Here is a 21,689-nt window from a genome sequence, read left to right as displayed (position 1 = left end):
ATAAACAAAAAACATCGGTGCACTTAAGTGTCTGAATAGAGCTAGAGATAGACAGAGAGCAACTGGAGAGCTTTACAGAGGCTGGCAAGTCGATTGAAGAGTTAATTGTCTGGGTGTACAATGAGTTTATTCTGACCGCAGACAAAGAGCTCTCTCTTCCTGCTCCTGGTCCTTCAAAAGAAAACGTGTCAAAAAGGCCTGGAGCAGCACTCTGTGTTAACAGCGCTGCTCTGCTCTCTGGGATTCCGTGCCTTTAAAATTGTAGAATCCTGAGATTCAGATAGTATCTCTGTAAAATCTCCTGTTCTTATTTATTGACTGACTTCTCAAGCTACCTCGATAGTAATTAGCCAAAAAAAAACCCAAAAAAACAAAAAACAAAAAAAACCCTGCCCTCTTCTTATTCTTTACAGCTTTCAGCAATAAGCTCCCTTTGAAAAGTAAAGGCACGGCAAAAAACCGCCTTTCAGACACAACGCTGGGGACACCTTCCCCAGAATGAGATCCAGTTTTATATTATTTCAATCGCTTCATTTAATAGGACTCCATTTAAACAAAGCAAGTTGCCCTATGTGTCTCATACTTGGGAATACACAGAACCCCAATCCACATCTGGACCTGCATTTCAGAGCTTGCACTACAATAGGTCAAACCGACACAATGTCCAAACACACCCCCTGCCTCTGGGAAAGTTCAGATCCAGATTCAGATTTGAACTTTGCAGGTTGAACCAAGCCCTGTGGTAATTACCACTTAAATACCTGACTCATATAAGTTATGCAAACCTTTCTGGTGAGGAAAAAAAAAATACCTTTCTAATATTGTTGTATAGAGAACAATGCAGAAATGAAAACTAAGCCATTGTACTTTAATATTCTGATGACAGAGCTCTTAGTGCCATTTTGATGACAGATTTTAGTGCCATTGCAGAGAAAGACATAAATGTTGTTCTAGGAACAAGCAACATCCATAAAAGCTCCGATAATCAAGCTATCTGGTGATGTCAAGTTTGGTTCAGTACTTGTGGAAAGCTGTTGTTTTAACCAGTTACAGAAATGCAGCATTCCAAAACATGTTCTTCCTCAGGTATATGGGCATGTTACCAAGAAGAAGACAAAGCAAGTACTTGAAAATAATTAAAGCTAGTATTCAGGGCACTTATCTAATTCAAACTAGAATCTCACATCTTGCTCTCCCAAAGCAAAGGTTCCAACTACAATGCTATTAACTTGGCAGTAAAGCAAGGAGCTTCAAGTTTGTGCGATCTCCGTTTTATTCTAACTTGTCAGTAATAAATGAACTTTGAAGCCAGAGAAATAAGATTTTTTGTTTTCTCAAACTCTGTACCTAACTTTTACTTTGCAGCAGACAATTTTAGAACATAAAATTTTGCATCGTGCAAGCTAAAAGCCCATCCTCACCGGTCACCTGAGCACAGTTAAAGAATGCTAGTTTTATTACCTGCTGAGGAATGGGACATGAAGCCCCAGCTCAGCTTCTAGGCTCTGCTTCTGTCATTTGGAAAGTTTTCAGACATGACTGCTGACTGCCTGTCATAGCAGACTGAAGTTTCACAGCTTCTAGCAACATTCAGAACAGATAAAGGTAAGAGAACCTGCACCAGCCACTGAGCATGGCTGTTTATCTTATATAGCAGCATTAATTTCAGTGTAGTAAGCTCAAGTACAACACTTAGGAAAGCTATCACAATACCTTCAAACCTAAAGAAGCCACAAAGGCTACAGAAAGAGGTTCCCTATGGAAGCAAAGAATAGTTTTCATTCTGTTATGCACCCACCTGTCCTCTGAAAGTTTAAAGTCATCCCCCTACTGATACCCACATCTAAGGGAAAATGGAAGAAGAGCTAAAAGATCCAAGTTAACTAGACAGTTTATGGAACTTGTCATAATACACAGCATTGAAAAAAAGCCTGTTACCAAAAATCACAACTACCTGAAGAGTCGTGGCCTATTTCCTAATGGATAATGACAGCTGGCAGTGAGGACCAATTGATGGCCTTCACTGAGAAGGCTCATGTCAATCTGCAGAGAGGACATTAGGCATTCTTGTCCCAAAAAGGAGTAATGTCCATAGTAACAAAGGGAGAAAAGGAATTAAGTCAGCATGGTACATGTCTGGTCCACGCAGCCCTGGAACTAGACAAGGACAGTGGAGACAGAACACAGAAAAGAGTGGTATTATAAGGGCTGAACAGATGACAATCCCCCTTCATCAAGAGTTGGAGCGTGCACTTTAAGTTACGAATGTGCTTTCCTTCCCAGAGCAGAAACACCTCCATAATGCCAAAATTACTTGAGTAGCAAAAACAAGGAATCACCAACAGACAGCTCTCTCTGAATACTCACATGAATGAGACTGAAGAAGTGAAAGATGAGAGTCTTTTTCATAGCTTCCCATTTGGTGGAAACATACATTTTCATCTCACTCTGTAAGTACCAGTAGTATGATACATACTGCAGGATTTTAAGCCCCCGTTTATCATGTTTGAATCATTTTCCATTTGGATCCTTCTGCCTTGAGAACATTTGAAATAAAACAGGGAATATAAAATTTCTGCACAAACAATAATTTCACTCCAGAATACCATGTCTCATAACAAGATTTTAGCACTTGACATTGCCCCAAACTTGGACAGCAGTATGCAGAAAGCCCTACAGCAGTGTTAGCAGCTGCCTGAGCACAGTTAGACAAAAGCAGCAACCACCATACGATTTTTGTTTAGTCTCTGATTTAATTCCACCTACAATATATCAGACGTCTACTTTGAGGACCCTCAGCTTTGATGTGAAGTAGCTTCTATTCACTCTTCCTACCCCCTCGCCCCCCAACCCCAAACCTATCCCCCCTTGGCTACCTCTCCCAAAAGGCTGCTTAGAGTCCATAACCAACCCCCTCCTGGTTGCTCTCAGACTCTGTAAGAGGGCAGACAGTTGTAGCTGTCTGGAAAAGAGAGCAAGGGTCTAAAAAGCAAGCAAGGATATAAGGGATATAGCGATTTTGATCTTAGATTGCTGCACAGAAAGAGGAAAGAAGTAATGATTGTTGTGAAAGCTTCTTATGAGTAATTATCAGATTCCTAACTTTGGGAATGTTTTAGTAGCTACCTGAAATATATGGTGGCCTGGGGCAAGGGGCACGAAGAGTGTGATTAGAATCTCAGTCTCTCTTTGCTCTTTCCACAACATCACTCACACACTCCCTTTCCTCCTCTCCTTCCAGCACTAGTCTTTTCAAGACAAAGGCTCCATAAATTCCCCTACATCTTCAAGGAATATAGCCTACAAGTGGGGGATGGAGACGGCAGCAAATTTCCCAGATCAATGGCCATTTGAAATTCAGACATATGGCTGAAGCCCTACAGCTGCATGTGTTAATTACCACACGTGTCCCCTGTAAAGCAGTCTGTTAAACACAAAAAGAAAACAGAAGAGAAAAAAGCCGTTCCAAGGGATTAAGTAAATAGTCTAAATTTTTGACCCTGCTCCCCCAGACACATGGCCATGTATAAGAACACAAGCTCCCTTCCTTTCTCAACCGACACCTGCATGCTGAGGAAGCACAAGACCCCTTGCATCTCTAGCCATGTGCACTGAACCTATCACAAAGTGTACGTTCACCCTTTCAGCTCCCCCTCTCCCTCCCTCCCAAGCCTCTTCTCTCGCCAGCCCCTCTCCCTTTCTCCTTTAGAGGACTAATTCCTGGCTGACAACCAGACCAGTCTTGAGCTTACAATACGCCTTTTCATTTCCTCACTGCAAAAAGAATGGATACCTCGCTGCTATGTGTGTACTGCATATGCGCAAATGAGGGAAAGCAAGAAAAAACTTATATTTTTCACCATTTCTTTTTACAGTGTTGTTTTTATCTAAGATCATTACAATAGAATGAAGACACTTAATTGAGCGAGTACAACTCTACTCTCTGACTACAATGCCCCAGCTAGTTCATTTCAGGATCTACATTTAGTTTTGAAGCAGTTTTTATATTTGATTATGAAAATGAAGGAATTGATTTTCTATATGAGAGAAGGGATGGGAAAGAATGCAGGGAGACAGACAAGAAGAGTAATTGAATTGTGCCAAAAGACTTCCAAGGAATCTAACCACCTTGAGAAGGAAATCAGTATATATAGAATAACACATGGTTCACCAAAAATGAAATAGTTAGGGCACATCCGGCACCTCAGTCTCAAACTCAAAGTATTTGTATTTTAAGAGAAGGAGGATCATTCCACAAAGTTACAAGCAAAAGACCGAGCTTAAGAACCACCACCAACTAAAGCTGTTTTTGTGAGTAGCTGAACAGTCATAATGAAACCTGTCAAGTCCATATTCTTGAGAACTGCCTTGCTGCAACACCTACAATCAGAATCTGAGAACTCTAACATTTAATAAAAGACATGGATGCAGCCAAAGAAACTCAGTCTGCTAGTAAAGCTCCTCCCATCTCTTCCTTTTATCAAACCATTTTTCAATATATCTCCCTTGCTGTCAGTGTAAAACAAAATCCCAGATAAGTACATGTAGGGAAACTATTATTCCAGCTATGTTTTCATTCCCAGGGGTACCATTTCAGGAACTTGAACAAAGACCACGGTTGCCTGTCCACCCTCCCCATTCCTTATTTACAAGCACATGTGCTCTGCCTCTCTTCATGTTTCCCTGTAACAATTTTGTAGCTTATCTCCCATATAGAGAAATGTTCATAGAGCTTATTGGATAAAGGACCTGAAAGGAAAGCACTTCCAGTCACGCTCAACTGAAGCGCTGTACCCAAGACTTGAAATACATTTCCTGTTGCATTACTGTGATTTAAGGAAAAAAAAGTAATGTTTAAATGTTTAGATGTCTAGATTCTTCCACAGGATGCAAATACTCAAACAAAGGAGGGTCACATCAGGCTGGTACAAGAAAGTTTCTAGCTTCATTGATTTGCAAAATCATCAGTTGCTCCAGTTTATCCTCGGGTTTGTTTTTAAGAACCAATAACTGCAGAAGACAGGAAGTCTAGCACTATTAATTTCAAAGTTATAATGATGCTGTTTTAAAGGATCTAGAGAAACATACAGCATAACACTGGGACATTTTGGCATGTTGATCCAGACAAAGAGCTTATGAAGAATTTATTTTTTAAACAACTCCTTAAAAAAAGAAAAGGTGTTGAGACCAAATAGCTACAAAGTACGTCCCTAGAACTACTCCTTTTCTCTGCAAGCCGTAATTGGTCAGACACCAGGAACCTCAGTATAGCACATAAACAGTTAATAATACCTTAACAGATGTTGCTTAATCAATTGTTAGCCTGCTTATTAGATCTACTCACCAGGCTGCTCAATACCATGACTTAATCATTTAAAAACCTTTACAGCTGTCCTTAAGACATTACAGACATGAGTAGTCTGTAGATTGCTATAATAACACTTGTAAACTACAATTTTATTAAGTCATATTATATAGACTAACCTACAGATTAGAACTGTTGCTTTATAGATGAAAGCAGAATTCTTGCATTATATCAAACAAAATATACGTTTAAAAAAATAAATAAATTTGCTTTCTGCTCAAACTTGCCAATGAAACTTTCTCCGGCCACAAATTTGATACACATGTTCTGAAGCCTCAGAAAATGCCTTGATAAAAAACTAAACAATTTCAGACCACATCAGTAATGCGGGCACCCAAATGGATTGCTTTTAAATTCTACTGCTTACGTAACAATTTTGAAGTTAAATATTTCTTTTAGTTCTTAATATTTCAAAAAATCTGTTTCATTAATGAGAAAATACTGCTCAGAACGTAGGTCTGCTCTGGAAAATTGATCCACTACAGGTAGTGGTGTGAAATCTACTTGCTTACTACAGTTAGATTTAATTGGCACTTAATAAGCAAATGTGCATATTGTACACAATACAGGGACAACAGTAAGTACTAAACTCAATTCTTCATACCTAGAAGCTGACAAATCTACCAATTAAAAGTAATGATACTTATAGAACTATTTTTTATAATGAAGAAGAAAACTTCAATTCTCACTCTAAGTTTGCTTGGAAATACAAATACAAGCTAATCACCACCTTAAGTGCTATAGACTCCATCCATAGAATTGTTAATCTGTGGCTCACCAAGACCTTTGCAGGCCCTTTGTAGCATTACTGTTGCACTTGTTTCTCCTGGCTCTTCCTCAGCCAGGAAGAATTCTCACTCAGGTTACTGAAAAGCAGCACACATTGGTGTTTCTTCCTGCCCCCTATTCAATTTTAACAAGGTAGACTGAGAAACTACTTCTGTGTCTATGGGTCTACCCCTATCAATGCATGGTGGGATGAATCAAGCTTTTGCACTTACAGAGAGCTTGAAGCATTTACACAGCACAACTCACAGCTAATCTGATGCTTTCAGGAAGCAGATGGCTTGCTATGCATATCCACACTATATGGAAACACACTGTGCAATTTGTGCAAGTGGGTGTATACTCTACCCAGAAAAGACAGAAGTATGTCAATCCTTGCTTAGGAATACTTCACAAACAAACCGTTCAGAGAATATTCTTTGTACTGAAAATTCTCCCTCATCCATGCTTAAAAATTAGGAGACTATTTATCTCAAAATAAATAACACAAGGGATCCAGAATTGTCTGAGTAGCACTGTGAACTTAGCACCTGCCAGTGTTCTGCAAGAAATTCATAACATGGTGACCACCAGTTAGAACCATCACTTTTCACTGCCCCAGCAAATTTATATTTCCTTCTTCTCACTGATGGAGGCCATGCTATACTTCTGTCTTTAATGGAGCTACCACAAGCTGATAAAGACATGAGAAAACATGTTTTAACTACTTAACAGATCAGAGAGGTGGGAAACCTGGTTTGTATAGTAGTACAGCTCTGATTCAGGTTTGATCAGTCCAAGCTTGAGTCCAGAAAAAAATGGAGAAGATACTGTCTGAAGTCACAAGCTTGGGTCATGTTTCACCTTGATGGCCTTGTCTACCAAGTGGGATGCTTTTGTCAAGATATCATCTGTCTGTTCATACTTCTGAGACATACTAATCCTTGGAGGCAGCACTCCCCCTCCTACAAGCAGGCAGCAGATGAATTGGTGCCAGCTGCACCTGACTTCCTACCAACAGCAGATAAAGCTTCCAGGTCTCCAGGTACAAATGCTTCCATTAATTTACATTAACATAAGCCATCCTCTGCTCAGGTTTGCCTGAGGAGAGCATTCACCCTTTTCTGCTCAGTCTAATTACTGATGCAGACTAATGGCTCCTTACTGATTCAAATTGCTACTACTGGCTGCACAACTAGTCCATTCGCATTTTCTGGAAGTTAAGACTCTTGGAAATCAGCAGGGAGAGCCACAGAGCGGGCCCACTTACCCACAGCTGCAGCTGAGGTTCTGCCTGCAACTGAGCCTACCTCTGTGCCCGTTTCATAAGGAGGAATACAATTGTACATTTGTAATTGGCAGGAATTTGAAATTGTTCATCATAGGTTCCTCAAATTGCTTCAGTATTTTCTTGTAGAAACACACACTGTCTGCAAACTGATTGGGCCAATTTTTCACAACTCCAAATGTGAGTCAAAGCACTGAATTCAATGTTTGCATGTAAGACAGTAAGTGTAAAACTTTTGAAACCAGCTTTTCCCTCCTGTGGGGCCCATCAGAGCTCACGTTCCACTAACATCACCACACCTGCCGCAGGCTCAGGGAATTGCAGATGCTGTTGCCAGCTTCAGCAATAGGGAAATAAAGCTAGTCAAAACAAGCCCGGAACTTCATACACTGCAAGAGACTTCATGAAAGAAAAAGAGAGTTCATTCCACTTAATACTTTTCATAATGACAGACACTGATATTTCATCCAGACCATATTTACCTGTACTTGATTCATCTCTTAATCCCTGATTATAGAACCACACTTCCTTTCCCATTTCCTTCATTCGGTTGATATAAAACTAGTATCAAGATGTCTCACACAGCATCTAGAACAGTTACAATCAGTAACAAACAACTATCCTCACCTAAACGTTCATTTCACTACTTTCTAGACCCTCTCTCCTCTATCAATTTACTCAGTTTCCAGTTCCAAGTATGAAGACTTAATGAATTTATGGAGATAAATAAAAATTACTGGACTGCTTTTTTTTTTAGAGCCTGCTTGGTGACTGAAAGGCACTGCTCTTGGTTGCAATTTGCCAAGCCTGCATCATTGAGTTCTAATGCTTTAACATTCCACAGATAGAGAAAATAAATTCTTGTGTTTGCTTGTTTTGTTTCAAACGTGTGGCACAACTTCCCTTTGGCTGGAAAGAGACAAGCTGCATTCTTTAGGCAGTGAAGAAATCCAGTTATGTTGGCTCCCAGTATGCCTTTCACTGCATCTTAATGTTTTAAGAAGTTCCCTGTGGGAGACAGGAGATCCAGCACTCTAGGGGACAGTGTGCATCTTCCAAATCTCTGAGGCTTTCAAACTAACTAAGCAGCAGCTGGAGTGAATTAGTGCAAGAAGCTCCTTATAAGAAAGGGCACAAGCAGGAACAAGTAACAGACAGCAATCCTAATTCGACCCAAGAAAAACTGCACTGACAAAAATCCTGGGTACTTTTTCCACGTGCCTGAAGGAACAGCATGTGTCAGACTGGATGGGCTTCCTCATCTCCTAGGTATGAAAATTCCTCCCTCTTTTTCACTTCAGGATTGCTCAGTCTACCTTGAGAGAGAACAGACCACTTCAAAAGAGTCCAGAGTACCTTAACTTGGTACCCAAAATCATTTGCTCAGTGACTCACCACTCTCTTACAGCACAGAGACCAGGACAGGGACCCACTTCCACCAGGAGGCTGGCAGTGAGAGCAGATCCAGCAGAAAGGGTTGCATGGCAGTTGGAGGGTCAGGATACCAGAGCACACAGTGCTGGGCACTGCAGGACCAAGCAGTTTGAGAGGCAGTGCTACTCCATCACTGCTTATCTTGGTAAGGGCACAGACTGAAATATTTGGAAAACATCTCCCTTGGTACAGAATAGCAAAGTGCACCATGCAAGGAAGTAAAGCAGAGAGTTTTAGCAGTGAATGACAGGGAAAGGACAAAGACCTTATCAAGTTCCAGTTCATCTCTCTGATGAACTGTAACTTGGGAGAAACATTTGGCACTGAGTCCTAGGCCTCAGAGATGAAAGGGACAAGAGGTCATGGAGGGTCAGACCAGTGCTGCCACAACACCACAGCTGAAGCCAGTAAACAATTTCCTTTTTTTTTCCCCCTTAATGAGAAGCAAACAGAATCCCAAATAGAATGGATTTGATCAAATAGATAATGCCAGCTGTTTTTGAGGAGTGTCTGCTGGCACAGACACAGGCAATACAAAACAAGCAAAATCAAGCCAACAAGGTACATCTTAGCAAGAATGATGCACAGCAGATCTAGCCTGGCATTAGTTTAAGAATTGGCATTGAATAATAGAAGGTTCAAGTGATCTTGCATCAGCAAAAAACCCTATAATTTACACCTGGTAAGTTTGGGCACCTCCTTCACTGTTGTCCCTCTCCCCCACTCACTGACAGCCTTCCCTCTCACCTCAGTCTCACCCTGCCGCAAAGTCCTGAGTGCAAAATGACACTCTTACCAAGTGATTTTGCTTGTTTAAGAGTTACAGATACTAACAACTTGCTGGGAATTCTTTTAGTGAATTCCACAGATGCAGAAATATTGTCTCTATTTCCAAGGAAATGGTCGCAATGAACATTGCAAGTGTGCATGGAAATAGTCTTAACACCATTCTGCAAACTGCTGCTTCAAAACACAGCACAGGAAAGCACTGCTCAGCGTCCTGGGAACTCCATGTGTGCTCACTGCCAACATTAGCTTGCTATCAGCTAGCTTTTTTGGAACTGCTCACCAAGGACACACACATCCTTCAGTACTATCAGCCACATTGCAGAATTCTTGCTGAGGCCTCGCTTCTTTGCACTCATCCACCTGGGTCACGTAAGCCTAACAGAATCAAGGATAAGAGGGACCAACCTTATTTATAAAACTTTCCAGCAAACTGAATTCGGCACAGGAGGAATGGCGGTAAATGTCTGAATTGCAAGCCCTGGAGAGTCTGGGCTTCCATGCTACCATATAAGAACATGTCACCACTTCCCCAGGCCCAGCTCTTCTCTGCCTTCCAACAACAGAGCATTTCACAGACGTGAAACAAATCAATACAGGCTATTTTAAAGTTTTAAGTTTGGTGCCAACTTGATTTGATTTAAATTACCTTACAGGGCAAATTGCATGGGTAACTGGAATTACATCATACAGCAAAAGCAGTAATGAAAACATGGACAACTAGAGCATTGGATTTCAAAATACAACTGATGTTTCGCCAGCACTGTAGCCTGTTCTCCAAAAAAAAAGTTCCCAAGAGCCACTTCTGGAACTACATATCAAGCCAATGGCCATAAAGGCATTTCATTTTATCAGTAGTGAAACAGCTTGTGAACAACAAGCACATATTACTTCACATCTTCTCATGCCTCCATCATACCTATTGACCTCTAGAAACTAGGCCAAAGCACTTGGAGGTATTATTGATAGCCAGCCCCTTTCCCCTTCCAACATTATTTTCAGCCAAGATTGCTTGTTCTTGTTTCAGGTTTCATTACCACAAATCCCATTTTGGATCACAACTTCAGTCACGAAGTGTTGATGAAAAAGTCAAATTCATTTTTAGACTAGGCATTTTTCACTAGTCAAAAGAGTAATGAAAACTCCCTCAAATTTTAAACCAAATTATTTCAGCTTCTGAAAGTTTTCTCAATCTCAAAAGATTTACGCAGACGATTTAATAATCACTCGCAAGGAATTTTTCTAATGTGGAGGAGAAAGGCTTATATGGAGTCTTCCAACAGATGAAGACACTTGGACATAAAGTTTACACGATTGCTTGAAGCATGCTGGCCCTAAGGGAAATGTTTTCCTTTTCTTGACAGCTACTGACTGCATAGGATATTTCTCCATCCACGTGATCACGCTTCGCATTCCTGAAATAGGATGCCACAGACAGCATGCAGAACAGTCAATTTATGTTACAAATTTTAGATTAATTCCTTCTATTTACATTCTTCTGTATGTTCCAGCCAAAAAGTTCAGATGTTTTTCCCTTTGCTTCTGTTTCTTATGAAATTCTATGTCAGCTGCTTCTAGTTCTAAAAGAACAAACCAGGACTACTCAGGTAGAAAGCCTACAAACAACTCCCACTCTAAAATAATGCAAGAGCTACCTCAGGCTAGACTAGCAATGATTGTATTAATAGAATGATAACAATATGTTCAGGTGGCAATTACACAGGCTGTGAGGTTTAGTAGGTAATTACAGGTTTATGAGACACATCCTTATCTGAAGTAAGAAGAATGCTTTAGCCTTCGGTCTTAAATTAATGGTTTTTCTTGCCTCTTTCTTCTTACCTTCTTTTCCTGAGCTACCATAAACAACAAATAGACTGGAGAGCAGATATGTTCAGAATACATCATTGCTTTGAACATAATTTCTGTTAAGTGACAGTCCCAGCATAGAAATGTTTTTCAAACTAAAATTAGGCACCAAGGTAGGCATTTTGCTGCATTTGTAAGTCTCAGGCGTAATTGATTTAGAGTTAGCAGTAACAACCCTGCTTCATATATCTAAATAGGAACTACTCCCAGGAAACTGTTTTCATTCTCACCACTGGGAGTGAGATTGCACTCAATGCAGTATTTCTAGTGTAAGGGGAAACTAAAAAGTTGACTCTGAGTGGGGAGTTAAGGAGAAAATGGATTGAAAAAAAGCATGTAGGACATCTAAAGCCAAACTTGATTGCTCATCAGTGTATACTCCAGTGGCCATCCATTCCATGACTATTTCTGTGAACATAAAGGCCTACTAATACACAAATGAGAGGAACAGTGACTCATCCAGCACCCTGCCAGAGGAGGCAAGGACTGAAGAAAGCAGTGAAAGGAAGGATGGCCAATGTTTAATGCACAAAAGAGTAAGGTTTACAAGAGCAGATGAGTCTCAATGTAGGTCTGCTCCAAGAGGCCAGAAGGTTTTATGCAGATCAGTTAAAAAAAAAAAATTATAAAATAAAAATAAAAAATAAAAAATAAATAAAAAACCACAACCAACCCACACACCTTTACAGTACATGTAAGACCACATCCATGACTGCAAGTGTATCCCTAATCTCTAGGGATTTTACTGAGAAACACTTGTAGCAAACATCAAGGCAAACAAACAAAGGCTCTCCCATACCTGCTGTCTCTTTGGGAAGCTCTGCTTTCATTTACCATTTCTCAGCTGGTTAACACAGAGAAAACAGTTTTTCATCCACAGTGTAATGCACAAACAGACTGTCATCTTATTACTCCTACTGTAGGGGGAGGTCTAAAAGCACATAAGCCTCTTACACATAGAGCTATTTAGAAACCCTAGTTCTAAGTTATCCCAACAGACTTGGCTGGGGAACTATTTGCTATTAGAAAACAACTTGCTGAAGCATAGGACTCCACTCACCTTTCCTCCCTGAGTTACCCTGGCTTGATGGCTTATCAGTTACAGAACCTAAAGTGGAGAAAAAAAAGAAAGAAACATTTTTAGATGCCAAAGGATCACACAGAACATTTACCTGAAAATATTACCTGAAAACAGTCAATTTCTCAATCTATAGAGCATCTGTTTTACTTGCCAACAGACTGGTTTACAATTCAGAGATCCTGTGACTTCAACCAACTGGGACAGCATAAGGAAGTTTGCAAACATCAAGAAGAACAAATCACAAACAGTGAGGGAGAGCATGCAGGGAATGCAAGGGGCAGTATTCTAATGGAAAGGGATTAAGAGGGACAATTTCCAGAAAACTGATTCCAGCCAAGCTCTGGACATCCACAGCCATTTGAAAAGAGACACTGGATAAGGTCCAGCATGTACTTGAATAGGACGTATCCTGTTTATTTTAATATACAATTAAAATTTCATATAATATATATGATTCTGCACTTGTTTCTACAGTTTTAGTGCTTCATTGTGATTTTTTTCACTAAAACTTGAGCAGATAATTAAGGCTTTCTGAACAAATCTATTGCAAAAGCATAAAAATCCACAGCAAGCATTTTTTTTGTGTCAAACAGTTTTATTCTCAGGAAACTGATTCTTCCATGTACCATTATGGAACAGTTCTTGTCACTACTGTTCCTTCAGAAAAATAGATCTAAAGTTAGTTTCAAGGAGGCAGCTTTAACAGCACTGAGAGTCCAGTCAAGACAAGCCCTAAACTTTATTGCCCAGGCACTTGAACTTGCAGACCAGTTCACCACAGGTCTACTGTTGAATTACAAGTAGGAATCAGGTACACAATACTAGTAGGCATAGGCTAGCTTCTGAGTGTTCTACAAAACACAATGACTCTAGATACCCGGTAACATGATTTTATGAACAACTCAAGAGTAAGTGAACACATGAGAAAAACATGCTCTAAAATCTGCTCTGCCAAATCTGGAATGGTGGATGAAAGCCAAATTACTGCATAGATCTTACTTTCTTACCATGTACCTGTGAAACACCAGGCACCCCCCTTCAAGCTACCTTATTTGACCCGCTAGTCCATAGATATCTTCACAACTCAACTTGAATACTCACACAAGTCATTATGTTTGCATATTACCACAGTACATCCTACAGTCAAGAAGATGCTGAAAAAAGTGAGGAGGATTAAAAAGAAAGGTTTGAATGCTACCATGCTTGTACCTAATGGGCAAACTCTGCAAGGTGTTAGAGTAGAAATGCATCAAATACCTGTGAGGTACAAACTGTACAGCATGAAGCCAAAGGCAGCAGTCCCTACATGGCATTACTTAACATGTTAGACAAGCCTATGCCCACTTTCTTTTCTTTTGGGGGGCAATAGGTCATCATCCTAGTGTCTCCCAAACTGCAGAATTCTCCCAAACTCCCAAATTCTCCCAAACTGCAGAAACCAGCTTCCCACTGCTCCCTGTGCTCACTATTTGCCACAGCCACTGCAGTTCTGCTCACAGCCTGTAAAGCTAAAATCTAAACCATGAATTTGGGCCATGCGAAAATCTGAAGCCCTCCTCCAGCCTATTTGAGCTGTGGGTTGCTGTGCTGAACTGTGGGGAGAAACAAAACTTCGGTCTGCTTTAAGTGCAGAAAGTGATGACTTGCGGAGTCTGAGTGCATTTCTGTCAACCTCTGAAGGCAACATGACTCCATAACCCAACTCAGTGCAATCTGAGAGCCACTTCTCTTAAGTACAGCTTATGGAATAAGAGTTATCCCATCCGCTATGGGGACTCCTGGTTTTGGTGTAATACTGCAGCTTGTGCCTCAGAAACCACAAGCTGTGCTTCCACTCTGTTACCTTAGGGACTTTTCTCAGTGAGCCTTGTAAGAACATCAAGTACCTTTGGTGCCAGGTGGAAATGCCACAGCCCAAGCTTCCTTGAAGGTTCCAAATGCCAGCAAGCAAACAGGGAGATACAAGCAACAATTGCAGTTATAAATTGGGTAAACTGGCTGAGTCACCTGAAAAGATTAAGTGCTCTGAATAGGACATGTCCACCCCATGCCCCTTCGGTTATCAAAAAGGTATTTGTTGAAGCCACTCCCACAGTACCTGAACATACAGGAGTTTTGTTCTGTACAGAAGAGCCGCTAATAGGCTTGCCATCAGGTGTCACACACCAGCAGTATCCAGTGTAGGTATGGCACTGTACCTGTTTGATAAAACAAAGAGCAGGCATTTCATTTCTCACTCTCACCCACCACTGCCATTACAATCCAGCTTTTCAGTGGAAATCCCAGCTCTAAAGCATCACAAGGAAATACTTCAGAGCACGGAACTCACGTACAAGAGTACTTTTGGTGGATATGCTTTTTTTTGACAAAAACCTTCTCCTCCCACCTCCCTCCCCAAAGAAAGTTTTTTTTTCCTTACTCCATTAACTGAAATTCAGGAGATAACAGAAGTTACGAAAACTCAGCTGAGAACACTTCAGTTTGGGTACGCAGTGATCAAATCTCAACTCATCCCACCCTTTGCTAAATCTTGTTTACTATTCACTATTAAATAATCTCTCCTTGGAGTCCCACTGCATCCCAGTTGGAATGAGGGAAGGCCACCTCAGCCCATTTTCACAGCCACTGCTTGAGAGCAGTGCTCTGTAGGAGTTGGGAGAGCATTTTGTTCAGTAAACACTGCTAGAAAAACACAACATTTCACTTAATATATTAACAAACTTTCTCCAGACAGATTTGAGCTCACTCTTGTTACTATGTCAACTCAGGCAGCAGGAGCAAGATACTTGCTCTTTTACTATTGACAAGAATTTCAGAACATTTGATGAGGGATACACAAGCCAAAAGGTTCACAGCACAACATTTAGTTACTTCATGTTTAAACCTCTGCATCTGAACTTAACATTTAGAATTGCCTAGATCTTTCCATCACTGTGGAAGGACACCAGAATGACTAGTTCATATGTGAGAAAAGAAATCCTGACCTAATGGTGCAGTCTTAGTGATGCCTATGCAGATATTATTTCAGTGGCAGTATAATTTCATCCAGCTAAATAAATCTCATTACATCTTTTGCCTCACCTTTCACAGAGTGATCAGTACTTCGATAAAACTGAGGATGCCTTGAGACAAAAGTAAATGATCATCATACAGGTATCTGTGTAACTACTATCCGTTTCCAGAATTCTTCCTAGCAAACATACTTTCAGTTGTGGCCAAGTCTGTGCATCAGTAATACCAGCATCCTGGAATGATATAGCAGTTCTTAAGCTAATATGGACCCAAGAGATGGCTCCATCATAGAGTACTGATAAAGCCATGAAATTGAATCCCTTCAGAAACCTTTTAATTTTGTTTTTAAACTGAATTCTGTCCATTCTCTGTCTCCTCCAAGGAAGTTCACTGAAGTTGATTTCCCATTCCAGTACTCTCCCCAGAGAACAGAAGAGCGATACGGTATTTGCACCATTCCTTTCATTAGGGATCCTTCAGAACTAGAGTAGTTATTCCTCCTCTTGCTGACAGCTGGCTCTGATTCCCTAAGGTAGCAGAGTTTGTTCAGAGACTTAACGATGGTCTTTTTAAGAGGCTTTGAGTATCACATAAAACATGATCTAAGAGCAATTATAGCACAGTACCACGTGTTTATCTTGGATTTTACTAAAGCACAAAGCAATCATTTTGCCTCAAGCAAACTCACTTTTAGCAGCCAAAATCAACAATATTCTCACTAAATCCACTTGTGCTGCTATCTGCGCACTTTCTTTTATATTCTCTCAAAATAACACAAAATTGATTGCAAATTGTTCAAAAGAATTATGAATAAAACTAGCAATAAATTTGCCAGTATTTGCCAAGTATTTCTTATTGCTTGGTATAATCAATGGCATATTTAATATACACAGAATAGAAATGCTTGGATTTCCGTGTTCAGTGTTTATCTTTGCTGACCTTATGCACATTATTGCATTCCCAACAGCACAAGATGCTGGCTTTACATCTGAGCCCTAATAGTAAAAAAGACTAAGATCATTGCATTTTGTATTATAGAAGTATCTGCATCTTGGATCGCTTTTTCAGAATTGGACATCTGGACTCAAGTATTTCCAAGCAAAGGTACAATGAACATTATTGGGTTTTTTAATACGTTTCTGACTTTTTTAACATAAAAATGTGAGAGCATCATCTCTTCTGGAACTCCTAATACAGCCAGCACCTTGTAAATATTCAAGTGAATTGAAAGTCCTTTAGTCAGACCATCAGAAAACAACAGAGTCAATGGCAGAGAAGTCCAAGAAGTCTACTGACAGACTTAGGATAGACACATCAACTAAGAGGCAAAGGAATGTTGTGAATAACTCAAATGAAACCTGATCCTCTCTGTACTGGTATCACATAGCACCTTTCCAATCTCTTTCCAATCTTACTTGGCTATCCTGAATGTCTCGATGTTAAGAGATGATACCTGGAAAGGTCTCAACACATTAAGATGTCATAAGAATACTGTCCTAAAGACTTTACAGCTTAAAGGTTGTGAAAACAAACAAACAACAACAAAACAGGAATTAGTCTTCATCAATTATACAGCCCTGTTGTAACTTAGAAAAATGTAAAGGCAATAAGTTGATCCAGCACCATTTCTAAGCATTGTGCATAGACAAAATAAGACATTGTAAAGTATTAATTGTTCCAGAGTTCCTAACAGCAAGGAACCTTGGAGATTCAGCTGTGCTTTGTTTTGTTTTTCATTTTTTCAATGAGTTCCCAATGACCTTAGGCTCGAGTTGTGTTTCACATTACAATTTTCTACCTCAATCTAATCTTACTTCTACAGCAACAAGATTTTTAACTATTGTTTTAGTCAGAAGAGCAGAAATGACAAAGGTTTAATGCACAAATATCATCTTTGGCTACCGAGTTTCTTATTTGGGTTATTCTAAGAGAGTTTGACTTCTCTTCTCCCCTCCCCCTCCCCCCCCAACCCTCTCATTAATCTTCTAAAGCTGACTATGCTGTGACACATGAAAAAGACATTATCAGTTCTACAAACAAAATGACTAACCAAGCTCCAGAGTGCTCAGTGCTGCAGGAAAGGCTAATTACAGACAGCTATACATCTCCAGCCGCCATCCACCTGTCCAACACCTAAACATTTAAAGTTACATAGGAGGGAACCAGAGAAATAAAATCTGCAGATCAGAGGTCTTCCAGACTCCCCACTAACAGCTACACACACATAAATAAATAAATAATAAAAAATTGAACTGCAGTTTAAAGCCCTTCGAGCACCTGCATCCCTGAATATGCGGGACAACACCACTTTCATATTGCTGGGGTGAGATACGCCACCTTAGCTGTGCCTCAACCAGACGATGAAAAGTTCCAGGGATAAGCCCAACAAAAATTGTTCTGCTGCCACTGCCCAAATTAAGAGTGTGGCAGCAGCTTCTTACACCCCTGTGCCATCACAATGTGTGAAATTAAACAGCAGCTACCACACTAGCCACTGGCTGCATGAATGAACACCTGCCTTCATTCTGTTCATTACAATATGAAAACATCAAAACCATGGTCACTAGCAGACATCTCTGCCTCTTAATTCATGAGGGAAAAAGCCACCAGTGTGTGGGTTTCTTCAGCACCTCAGTGGCAATGCCAGAATCAGACTCCCAGTCAGATTTAACAAGCAAGCCACATCCTCTCTTCTCAGCCTTTTGACATAGGTGAATCAAGGGGCTGGTTATTTATCCATACCCCTCCTCTGCTCTGGTTTAAATATCTCACAGGACTGCTTAGACCTGGACTGCATCCTCCTTTCTTCCAGGCTGTCAGCTGACTACTGTCAGAAGCCTGCCTTTCTTTTACTGACAGTTTTAGGGAGCAATCAGCCTACAACTTAAGTTTGAGCTTTGGGATTTCAATCCCTTAAACCGTTCTCATCACTTTTTCTGTTCCCTGCTCACATTTAGCTCTTCCCAAATGATGTGCAGACACACTCCCATATTCCCACCAAAGCTTTCTGCAGCACCTTTCCTCACATCTATGCACAGTTCAGTTCAGTTGTTTCACGGTAATTTCACTACGAATATAATTAGGGAAAAGTGATTTGTGGCAAAAGCATGTCAGCCACGTTCAAGAGTACAGCCAGCAGATACACTCTGCACAGATATCACTTTTAGCAGGAGAGTAATCCCCAGCTAAAGTCACATTGATCCTTTCAGAAGCAAAAAGCGCCTCTGAATATTAAGGATGAATGATCTCATACTGTCACTTTCCATAAGGCTTCCCATTTGTGCTTTAAAAATCTTCTCCTTTACTCTCTAGACTGGTTCTTCCTTGAAGAAATGCCATAAATAAATATATTTATATCTCAGCCGCACACAGGCAGACTTGAGAGAAAAAAAAAAAACAAAACAACAAAGCTAAACAGTGGAAAGAGATGGCAAAACAGCAAGACATCACAAAAAGCCACACAAGGCTACACCCTCAGAGTAAAGTTAAGATTATTCCTGCCCATATTCGTTTGTCTGAAACTGATTCTGTTAAAAACCTCAGCAACCTTTTCTGAAAAAACAACTGCTTGGGGGAAAACTATGAAGAATGCAAGTCTCTCTCAGCCCATGGCAACAAGCCCAATGGCACTAGGCAGCAAAAGAAAGTGCGCAGATTACCCAATAGAGCCTGTTGTTTACGAAGAACAGATCACAGCAGGTTAAGTGCAGCATGGAAAGGGAATGGCATTTATGCAAAATACAGCATAACAACAAAAAGGAGAGAGCCAGTCTTGGGAACAGAAACTGGTTTTAGCCATGTCTAATTCTGCACAACAGTACATGACCTCAGTTTTGTACAATTAATCAAGTTACTCCTATCAAACAAGCATCCTTGTGATCTGAATAACTCAAATTTTATCTGTCTGCTTATGCTACTATGGGTAAATCACTGAGAGCTTTTGCTATATACGTAATATTCCTCACGCAGTGACTGGAACATGGAGAAATAGCCTTACTGCACTTTCCAGAGAAATTTACCAGGTCTGTCCATATATATAGTCATTCTACTGTGCCTTCAATGCCACCACCTCTCCCACACTGAAGATTCACATTACGTTTTCATATGTACAAGCAGTGCTAAAAGGGAGGTTTGATAAGGTCTTGTCTTACACAGACTCCTAAAATAAGAGAAGCAACAGACATGGTGCATAGGTAAAATTATGAAAAATAAGGAACTAACAGGTGGTTGCTCCCCTTCACAAAATCCACTAGAAGTGGATGTGTGAAGTAGCCCTGACTTGAAAAATTGGACATCCATCAATATAACTGGTGACAACATATCTTTTCAGTCTAGATTTTGCAGGCTATGAAAAGAGTCTATAGGAGTGTGCATAAGACACACAGGGCACCTTCAAAGCATTTAAACATAAACCAAAGCAAAGTCTTTGCCCTCCTCCCTTCTACCACTATTACTATGTCTAACCATTTGGTCTTTGAGCCAGTTCTTCTGCAGGAGAGTAGGAGGAACTAAGACAAGCAAAGTCACCCCTGCCAGCTGCTCCCTATGCAGCACACATTGCAGGCAGCAGAACACCGGAGCAGCTATGCCCTGGTTTTTGAGCCTACAAGACTCATCCAAAGTGTGGTAGATCCAGCCCCCAAACTCAATCAGCTTTGTTCTGTTTGAAATTCAAGAAGCCAGAAAGTGTAGACATCAGCTGACTCAAAAAGCCTCACTTAGCACTGTTTTCTGTGTACACTCATAGTGCAGCATGACAGCAATTTGGTTTCTAGTCAAGAGGATGATGATGAAACAAAGTCAACAGGCTCAATCTGGTAGAGATCAAGTAGGTTCTGTGAACATACTGTTAGCACTACCAAAAGCAGTTTCCAAACCTGCACTGTCTCTGTCACTTGCTCCCACAAGAATTTCATGCATTTCCACTCATTAATGAAACAAAACCAGATATTTTGAAGTCTGAAGGCCTGAACATCTACATGCTGTGTATGTATCTACAAAGAAAAGGCTCAGCTCAAGATCTGTGAGTGCTGTAACAAGCAAGACATCTGATATTCTATGTATACTCATGCATATTTTATCCCTCTCATCAAAATTTTTCTTTCACCTTAAGTATGTCTGCAATAAAAGTTACATGACAGGGATGAAACTGTTGAAAAGTCTTCCCCAAGCAACTCCAAATACAGGGTATACCCTGAAATGAGTGTAACTGGTTAAATTCTTGTTGGGACAGGGATCCAAAGTTGGAGATCTTACTGGATATTCCTCCTAAAACATCACTGAGAGATGCTACTCTGGTGTAAGCTTCCCAGATGAGATTCTGGAGTTTGGATGGAGCTACTCAGGGGGTACTGAACCAGAATAAACTAATAACAGCATAGATCCGACTTCTGCAAAGCCCCAGGCATTTGAAGAACCAGCCTACGCAGCTCTTCTGCAGAGCAGAATCTGGGGGTGCCAATTCTCTGCTAAAGAGATGCAGTGTCCAAACAACTTCCAACAGACCAGATCTATTTGTGAGCAGCTGGAAGTAAAAGCTGTTTATACTGTTTACCAACATTCTACTTTTTAATCCTGCTTTTAAAATCAAGTTAAATTAATTTGAACCAGAAGCTAAAATGTTTGACTGAAATGCAGATTGAAACCAGTTTGCTTCCTCGGCCATTGTTTTTCATTCACATCTTCGGCAGGGACAACGACCTTAAATGTTGCAATACCACCGATGAAGCTTGCTGCTGAGGTATGTGGAACACAGGGCGTTAAGATCCAAGGAATGATATGAATTTCAGTTAATGCCAGTTGCAAAAGGATCACGGGCTTTCCTCCGCATGCCAGGTAAAACAAAAGAATTTTCACGTTCACAGCAGATAGAACTAAATAAAGGAAGAATGTGAAACATCACTTGGCCATCAGATCAGAATATACAACTTTTTCTAAGCAGTTTCATGCTGCTCCTCCACTGAGAACACTGGCAAACCACACCGGCCAGGGAATGTGCAGAAAAGAGGCCCAATAACTGCTCCACGGCCCAGATGCCAGCACTCAACTACCGGCTAAGCCTGTCTAAAATAAAGCTTTATCAACTTTGCCCT

General features: G+C 40.5%; 1 protein-coding gene across 5 annotated transcripts in view; it reads right to left on the bottom strand.

The window, feature by feature from the left end:
• Positions 1 to 21,689, bottom strand: part of SMOC1 (SPARC related modular calcium binding 1) — a 153,891-nt gene that overhangs the window by 49,076 nt on the left and 83,126 nt on the right. For all 5 annotated transcript variants that reach the window (XM_072338514.1, XM_072338513.1, XM_072338510.1 and 2 more), the window contains exons 4-5: positions 14,684 to 14,783; positions 12,565 to 12,612 (exon numbers count right to left, since the gene is read on the bottom strand). In XM_072338514.1, the coding sequence (XP_072194615.1) occupies positions 12,565 to 12,612; positions 14,684 to 14,783 (148 nt within the window). The remainder of the gene's footprint in view (positions 1 to 12,564; positions 12,613 to 14,683; positions 14,784 to 21,689) is intronic.

Source organism: Excalfactoria chinensis, chromosome 5 (assembly GCF_039878825.1).
Source record: "Excalfactoria chinensis isolate bCotChi1 chromosome 5, bCotChi1.hap2, whole genome shotgun sequence".
NCBI classification, from domain to species: domain Eukaryota; kingdom Metazoa; phylum Chordata; class Aves; order Galliformes; family Phasianidae; genus Excalfactoria; species Excalfactoria chinensis.
This window is presented reverse-complemented; position numbering and strand designations above follow the sequence as displayed.